The sequence below is a fragment of the Diaphorina citri genome, unplaced genomic scaffold (genome assembly GCF_000475195.1).
Source record: "Diaphorina citri unplaced genomic scaffold, Diaci psyllid genome assembly version 1.1 scaffold184, whole genome shotgun sequence".
NCBI lineage: Eukaryota > Metazoa > Arthropoda > Insecta > Hemiptera > Psyllidae > Diaphorina > Diaphorina citri.
The window spans coordinates 175,524-183,573 of record NW_007377621.1 but is presented as its reverse complement, the minus strand read 5'-3'; the positions used below and the strand labels follow the sequence as shown (position 1 = coordinate 183,573).

At 39.0% G+C, this 8,050-nt stretch overlaps 3 protein-coding genes and 1 long non-coding RNA gene across 8 annotated transcripts in view; 2 read left to right on the top strand and 2 right to left on the bottom strand.

Moving 5' to 3' along the window:
- The first annotated feature begins 77 nt into the window (after nt 1-77).
- On the top strand, nt 78-1,714 carry LOC113465940. The gene is made up of 2 exons (XR_003390508.1): nt 78-213; nt 1,602-1,714. It is a non-coding gene; the product is annotated as an uncharacterized LOC113465940 (long non-coding RNA).
- LOC103505602 (probable peptide chain release factor C12orf65, mitochondrial) overlaps nt 651-8,050 on the bottom strand; it is an 11,321-nt gene continuing 3,921 nt past the window's right edge. The window contains exons 1-4 of one of the 3 annotated variants that reach the window (XM_026820912.1): nt 4,821-4,919; nt 2,757-2,920; nt 2,206-2,437; nt 651-987 (exon numbers count right to left, since the gene is read on the bottom strand). In XM_026820912.1, coding sequence (XP_026676713.1) covers nt 767-987; nt 2,206-2,392 — 408 coding nt within the window. In that variant the 5' untranslated portion in view covers nt 2,393-2,437; nt 2,757-2,920; nt 4,821-4,919 and the 3' untranslated portion in view covers nt 651-766. Of the gene's footprint in view, nt 988-2,205; nt 2,438-2,756; nt 2,921-4,728; nt 4,920-8,050 lie in introns of those variants that run through there. The other 2 variants (XM_008469949.3, XM_026820913.1) reach the window with 2 other exon arrangements.
- LOC108251944 (phosphatidylinositol-glycan biosynthesis class X protein) lies at nt 3,408-4,731 on the bottom strand. 2 transcript variants are annotated; one of them, XM_017442502.2, is made up of 2 exons: nt 4,261-4,731; nt 3,408-4,171 (listed from the first exon to the last, which is right to left on the bottom strand). In XM_017442502.2, exons 1-2 carry the CDS (start codon nt 4,693-4,695, stop codon nt 3,908-3,910), a joined length of 699 nt encoding a protein of 232 aa, XP_017297991.1. In that variant the 5' UTR covers nt 4,696-4,731; the 3' UTR covers nt 3,408-3,907. The 2 variants fall into 2 exon arrangements, with proteins under 2 accessions (XP_017297991.1, XP_026676707.1); XM_026820906.1 differs by having other exon boundaries at nt 3,408-4,244; nt 4,334-4,731.
- The window catches only part of LOC113465938 (transmembrane protein 107-like), an 8,568-nt gene continuing 5,936 nt past the window's right edge, over nt 5,419-8,050 (top strand). For both annotated transcript variants that reach the window (XM_026820911.1, XM_026820910.1), the window contains exons 1-2: nt 5,419-5,682; nt 6,672-6,739. In XM_026820911.1, the coding sequence (XP_026676712.1) occupies nt 5,593-5,682; nt 6,672-6,739 (158 nt within the window). In that variant the 5' untranslated portion in view covers nt 5,419-5,592. The remainder of the gene's footprint in view (nt 5,683-6,671; nt 6,740-8,050) is intronic.

Here is an 8,050-nt window from a genome sequence, read left to right as displayed (position 1 = left end):
GTACTGGGGGAAATGTCTACTTGAAAGATATGATACCAATAATAAGTATACTATGATTTTTATCATATTCAGCTTGGAAAAATAAATCACTCAAAATATATAGCACGTTTCCTCACTTCTATTCTTTTTAATAAATAATCTCCTTTTGTTTTATTTCAGGCTGAAAATCCACAAGCATCTTTGGCATTTTATTGGGAGCCATTAAAGCGATCAGTAAGTATCTCCTGAAGTTGGGTTATTGAATCATTAGGTATTACGTCTATCTTTTTATTAGGTCCACATGTTTAACAAGGAAAAACAAAACGAAGTTCGTTGTTCGTACATTTTCTGAAAGTTCTATTCTCTATTGTGTATATTTTTTAAGATAACAATGTGATATTATCTCTAATCACTCTCACTACTCAGTATTGACTGACAGTATCGACCAACCAGCGGTAATTTTTCTCCACCGTGTAGAGAGCTGTGTCCACACATAGCCGACGCTGTCGATCGACGTCGACTGAAACCGTACACTGCCTCAACATAGATTCACCTTGTCGTCGACGCGACGGTCGGTATCGACGGGGTCGACTATGTGTGGACACAGCTTGAGTGCGTGTAGAGAGCTGTGTCCACACATAGCCGACGCTGTCGATCGACGTCGACTGAAACCGTACACTGCCTCAACATAGATTCACCTTGTTGTCGACGCGACGGTCGGTATCGACGGGGTCGACTATGTGTGGACACAGCTTAAGTCTAAGTCAATTTCTACGTTCAACTTCAACTACTCAATACCCTCCCGCTCTTTCCACGCTTTCTTCAACGCATCAAGTTTCCTCTTCTTTTGTTCTTGCGTTGCTCTGCGCTTCTCATCAATGCGCCTGATTTGAGCGTTCAGAGAGTCTTCTCCGTTGACTTGAACATCCCACTGAGCCACCAGAAGTTCGCGCGCAGTTTTCCTGTTCTCACTCAACGATCGGGACTGATGGCATTTGATCACGATACCTGGGAAAGAGCAGGTGATGTCGATTCGTAATTGTGTCCGGTCAGGGCTGTATTTAGGGGTAGGGGACTTTATTTTTGCCCTTACTGTAGGGCGGCTCCTAAGATTCTTTTGTTGCACTAATTATTTTCAATAGATACGTAGGTAGGTATCTATAGATATGTAGGTAGTTCCTCTAAGCAGAAGTAACCCAAAACCTCCTCTGACTTTTTTATATTGAAATTACGGGGAACACTTTTAATTCTATAACTTTGTTGTGACTCCAGACCCAAGTTAGGGCTGATTGAAAGGCTGACGAAAAACGCCAACCCTGTCTGTACACGGGAAAAGGTGAAGAAAAAGAAGAAGATGACTACCTACTTGTACCTCTTTGGGTATCATTAAGTTATGTATCCTCCAGTTATTTATCTACGTCCAGTGGATTCAAGTATGTAATTTATATAGCTATGAGTAAGTTTTCTCATTGTTTTCTGTGTAATGACCTACGTCCAGCCAGTGGATTCAAGTATGTAATTTATATAGCTATGAGTAAGTTTTCTCATTGTTTTCTGTGTAATGACCCCTGCTCTATATTACTGGCTACAATTTGTACTGAATACTTCGTTGTTATTTACAGGTACGAATCGAAGGTCATGTGGAGAAGACATCAGACAAAGAATCGGATGATTACTTCCAGTCCAGACCTTACGCGAGCAAAATCGGAGCCATTGCATCTGATCAGAGTAGACCTTGTGAAAGTCGAGATCAAATGTCGAAAATAACTGAAGAATTGAGGCAGAAATACAAAGAAGGAGACTATGTGCCCAGACCAAAACATTGGTGAGTTTTGAAATCATTAGAATTTGAGAGTTATTTCGAGCGCCAAATCTTTGGGGGTTTCTCTTGAAACCTATGAATCATTCGACTGAACAACCGGGGAAACTTTAACTAACATTTTGTTCGGTAAAAGTTCACATTAAATATGTAGGTATTTGTAATTTCGAAAATTAAATCCGATTGCCAAAGACTCGAACTAGTCACAATTCTGCTAGAAAACGGTTTTTTGGCTAATAAAATCTATCTATTCGAACAGATAAATATTTCAATAATACCTACCTACATTAAATTGGAAATTTTGTTATACCTTGGTCAACTACCTGCAGCGGACAAGTCCTTTGCTTTCAGCAAGTAATACGATTTTCATTAACCTCCTCTGAAAATCTATACTGAAGTCCACTTACCTGTAGGTATGTGAGTGAGCACAACACAGTTATTCGTTTTGGCTACAGCCTGACCTCCAGGTCCACTACCTCTGACGAATCTCTCCTGGATGTCTTTCTCATCTATTTTGGGTACTTTGGAATAGTCGAGGTCGTATTTGCGAAATAGGGAAGACGCGAGAGAAAGGTGTCGACGGAATATTGACATTTATTCTTAAACCAGTCGTTTTGTTTGCAACAATTCCAAACCTCTCTGGAATAGAGAAAGAAGAGGTAAGAGGTATTACTAGAGAGGTCTGTGGACTCTAGTGGACTGAGGAAAGGTCAAATAGGTACAGAAAATTTCAAACCCATACTGCTCTTACAGAGACTTTCCACCATTAAAGGTAACTCCATGGTGTATCTTCCTCTACATACCCAGACATTTTTACTAACAAATAGCACAACACTGTGGTACAGTTACTTAGGGAGGTAGGTAGTTATTTATTTTTCCCAAAATCCAAGCTATTCGTCAAGATCTGAATCTAGAAGTAAAATAAGATACCTACTAGCTCTTTTACTACAGAACTTACTTTATATCGAAATTCCAGTTGTTCTGGACTTTTTACTTCTGCTCTAAATTCAGTCTTAATTCTTCTTAAATAATAATCGTGGTCAGTGAGTTGTAAGGTTTTTCCATACTTCAGCAGCTTTCTGTACAAGTCAATTATTTCTTTTCCTTTCAATTTGGTGAGACCTAAACAGAAAAGGAAAATTGGTTTTTACTCCTGATGGATATCAAAGTACCCTATTACCTACACAGCAAAATATTTTGGAGTAGGGAAAGTAAATAAATTAAGAGGAAATCTGTAAAATGATAAATGAACATGTATTGTGGATGTATTTTATTAACTCACAAAAGAACAAAAAGTTAATTTTAAGTAAATGAAAATAATGTAAATTAGGCACAAATTGAGGTAACAGAAAGGTAAAAAAAAAAAAATTATTTCTTTTCCTTTCAATTTGGTGAGACCTAAACAGAAAAGGAAAATTGGTTTTTACTCCTGATGGATATCAAAGTACCCTATTATCTACACGGCAAAATATTTTGGAGTAGGGAAAGTAAATAAAAAAATTAAGAGGAAATCTGTAAAATGATAAATGAACATGTATTGTGGATGTATTTTATTAACTCACAAAAGAACAAAAAGTTAGTTTAAAGTAAATGAAAATAATGTAAATTAGGCACAAATTGAGGTAACAGAAAGGTAAAAAAAATTATGAGATGAAAATGAAATTTGAACAATACAATAACAACACTAGATGCTTTCAGTAATCTTCTCTAAATTGTATCAAGGCAAGAGATTCTTTTTCTTTATACTTAAGTATAAAAAAATAATATTTGAGCCTATTGCAATTGAAGATGTTACAAAGTCACAATTGCAATTGAAGATCTCACAAAGTCACAATCAATATGCACATCAGCAGCATGCACATCAGTAAAAAATGTAATTACTTCATCTCACAGATGAATTGTGCCCGACAGAGGGTTAAAGGAAGGAAAAATCTACTTTTAAAATGAAATTATTTGAAGTACCTATGGCTTCAATTGTACCTACATAAAATTTACTTAACTAAAATTGAGTCTTTAAAATGTTATTGCTGTTTCTATCTTAAATTTACTGTATTAACTAAACATATTCTTTTGAATTCATAGAATTCAAACATATCTTATAATATCTACTTAATACTTCTTATAATAAATAGTTTTAGTAATTAAAAAAGTAGCACCATATAACAAAATGTATGATACAATACTGACATAAAGACCCAAGTCAGTATTACCAACAGGAACAGAAGCTGTTAGAGTGGCTGGGGAGATAGCAGCATCCAACTTGGTCCATTTACACAAAGATCTATCATTAGCAGAACATGGCAAGTCAAACTTCTTGGCTGTAGGGTCAGAGTTATCCTGGGCACATCTTGAAAACAGTGAGGGCTGTCCTATGTTTACATTTTTATAACCACCACCACTGGAAGCAGCTTGATAACGTAAATGAATTGGAAGTTCTACACTACGGGTGAGGGCTGTCCTATGTTTACATTTTTATAACCACCACCACTGGAAGCAGCTTGATAACGTAAATGAATTGGAAGTTCTACACTACGGGTAATTTTAGGTCCATCTTGTTCTAGTGGGTATAAAAATGCCTTGAATGGGGTTGCTTTCTCAGAATTAGCTATGGCTTCAATATTGACAGACGTATTGAGGAAAGATACCAAGCCTGTCTTAGCTGCCAGTCTAATGAGCTGATCGGAATCTACATACACATTGCTTGGGAGGTATTCTACGAGTAGGAGGGAGCAAGGGTAAGTCTCACTGGTACTGTAGATGTCAATGTTACTGACGAGGTTACGATGGTAACCATCATTTCTCAGCTCCCTAGTGATGGTTACTTGAGATCTACAAGACACCGAGAGAAACACAGCAGTGCATAGAAAGAACACAGAACATACAACTTTGCCCATCATGCTTTATCTTCGTTATGGAGAATCAGAACTTACTCATGCTAATCCAGGACGAAAAGACGTTGTAAAGCGCTCATAAATAGCTTTAGAACTCTAGAACAGGACTTTCACAGCTTTTAAAATAATACCTATTTGCCCGAAAAACTTCAACAAATCAACAGTCAGTCCAGTCCAACCGGCCAGCAGGAAGCAGGAAGCAGGAATGCGAAATTGCGAAACGAAGAACGAACCCTATTTGAAAATTCGCGGTTAAAAACTTCGAGGATTCATGCCCGCGTTCACACGATCTTGCTATTTATGCGCATTCACCTCCGCTGATGGTTCAATAGAGGACCTCGATTTCAACTAAAGTAGGTATATTAATCTCCCATTTTACGTTTTACGATAGTTCTGTAATTCCTAATCAAAGTTCTAATGTTAGTAGGTAGGTACCTACCTACATATTATAATAGGTAGGTACCTGTCTACCTACGTTTACTAGCTATCTAATGTTTTGTATTGTTTCTATGGTTACAACGAAAATACAAGTTAGATGTTTTCGTGCTGGAACACAAAGGAAAACTTACCACAGGAAATTAAGAATAGGGAGGCATGGGGTTGGAAAAAAACCTTTCTCTGATTAGTTCGAGGGGTACCTAGTACCTACCTGTCTGCTTACCGCGCTAAGGGCAGTTTTCCTACGGACTAATTCAAGAGAGTACCTAGGTATTTTGCCACCTACCCATTTATAAACCTATCTAAAATAAAATAATTCTGTTCTCAAAACATAGGGACCTACCTACTTGATTTGGACGTAGGTAAAAATACTATGAAAAATACCGAGAAATAATTTAATTAAATATTAGGTCAGTGTAAAAAAGTGTTTTATGTGTTTGAAATTTCAAAACCTTACTCACCGGAATGTCGGCTTACTCCAACAGTCTGATACCGGCCAGATTTCTGTCCCTCATTGGCCACATGACGATCTTGATCATCATTTTTTGGTCCTTGGTAAGTAATAAATAGGTACCTAGTTTGATAGGAATTTCACGTCCCTGAATAACTTTTTTCCCCCAAGGAGTTTTTTTTTTTTTAAGAGGTTTGACAGAGGGAACTGTAACTGCTATGGTCTTATCGTCCCGAAATCGAAGAGAGAAGGAAGACAGGATAGGAGAAAGCCAGCCGTTCCGAGAACAAACATTATCCCATCAGGATAAAATCCGCCCCGGGCGGGAATCGAACCCGCGGCCTAGCGCTTACAAGGCAGACGCACGTAAACCTTTTGGGGTTTTTTCCCCCAAAACAAAATTAATTTTATTAAAAAAAAATTATAGGTTTTTTTTTTTTTTTTTTTTTTTTGAGGTTTGATAGAAGGAACTGTAACTGCCAAGGTCTTATCGTCCTGAAATCCAAGAGAGAAGGAAGACAGGATAGGAGAAAGCCAGCCGTTCCGAGAACAAACATTATCCCATCAGGATAAAATCCGCCCCGGGCGGGAATCGAACCCGCGGCCTAGCGCTTACAAGGCAGACGCACTACCAACTAAGCTGGTCCAAGGAGTTTGATAGAAGGAACTCAAGGGAGGTCATATCGTCCCGAACCCGAAACCGTTCCGAGAACAAATTTAAGTAGGTACCTATCTGTTTAGTATAAAGTTCACCCAGGGCGGGAATCGAAAGCTTACAAAGCAGGCGTGCTACCCTCCAGGCTAACATGACGGAGGTTTACTCTCCCTTAAACATTAAACAAGCTATCCACCTGCTCACGAACCTCACCCAGTCTGAGTGAGGCAGCACTCGACTGACCAGATGGTCATCCATCCTTACATTCCTAACCGCGCAACGTTGCTCAACTTCGGTGATCTATTTGGAACTGGTTCAACTGGTGCATTCAACTTGCCATCACTGCTGGCTACCTATCTATGTAGGTGTATTTATTAGGGGATCTACTTTCATTTTATTGTGCTATTTATTCAGGTCTGTTTTTCTTTCTGTCCACAGGAAGAATCGAGCAGAAAATGTCTTCGTCATGATCAAGAGGAGGGTGATCTTATTGATCAAATGAGAAGGTAATCATAATCACTAATCAGTACCTATATGTAGATAGGATAGGTAATGATTAAGTACCTACCTATAAGGAAAGGCATAGGTCATAGGTAGTACCTACTCGTAGATACAAGTAACTTTTTTTTATGCAAATTATCAACACTACCTAGTTTACAACGAAACATCGCATCGAAGGATCGAAGCAATGCAACGTTCAGTTGGTTTGACTGATGAATGAGTGTCCGTCCCGTCGCCCGACAAGGACGATACTAAATTCCGTCCCAAAATCGATTTCCTTTGCCGAATTCTGTCCGGGAAGGGTAAATAAAATTGTAAGTTGCCAAATTCCGTACCGTCATCAAAAGGATTTATTCCTTATTTAATTTATAATGCACGCTATGCTTCCACGCTAACTAGGCTGGCACCTAAAGTTAGGTTCTTTGCTTGTAATAACACTGCACACGCCGATTGGTGTCATCCTGAAAGAGACACATGAGGTTAGATCAGGGTTGACAAACCTTTTTCGGGTCGCGAGCTACTCAGATGACCAGGAGACCCTTGGCAAGCTACCTTTTAGTCTGGGATTCAACATTTTAACGACGTAAATTTTTGGTTCCCCTAAGAGTTGCTCTTTACTTGTGCGACTGTCTGCGAGCTACCAGAAAATGTCTCGGTAGCTCGCGATCGACGCGACAGGTTGGAGATCCCTGGGTTAGATCAAACATGCCGGGAAGCCTGCCAAGAGTTCGAAGCACAACCCGGTATAAAATAGGTAACTGCTGACGGATCATACTTATTTTCTCTTCTTCAGATTTTTTAAATGTTTCCGCTAAAGCCAACAATTGCTTTCCAAGATGATAATCATTAGTCACAAAGTCATACTTTCCCACAGTGAACTTCTTAGTCTGGTGAGTCACGTTTAGAAATTGTTGGGAAGTCACTCTCACCCTTACCTGGTTTATTCAGCCAGTTTATAGGATGATTGGAGGAAAACGTGTGTCTTAAGAGACGATTATAACATAACACGTATACCGTCTATGAACAAACCGAGAACTTACTTGCTCGAAGTAGCAAAAGCGGTAAGGATGGCGGGGAAAAAGTTGACATAATATTTGTACGGGTTCTTCCTCGTGAACAGAAAGTAGATGAGCTGGATGACAATCAGATGGTAGACCAGGAATCCGCCGATAGAGGTGGCGACAAACTTGCTGAGCTGACGCATAGTAACTGTCATGTCTTCGATGGAGATCAGTTTGCTTGTATGAGCTGGATGACAATCAGATGGTAGACCAGGAATCCGCCGATAGAGGTGGCGACAAACTTGCTGAGCTGAC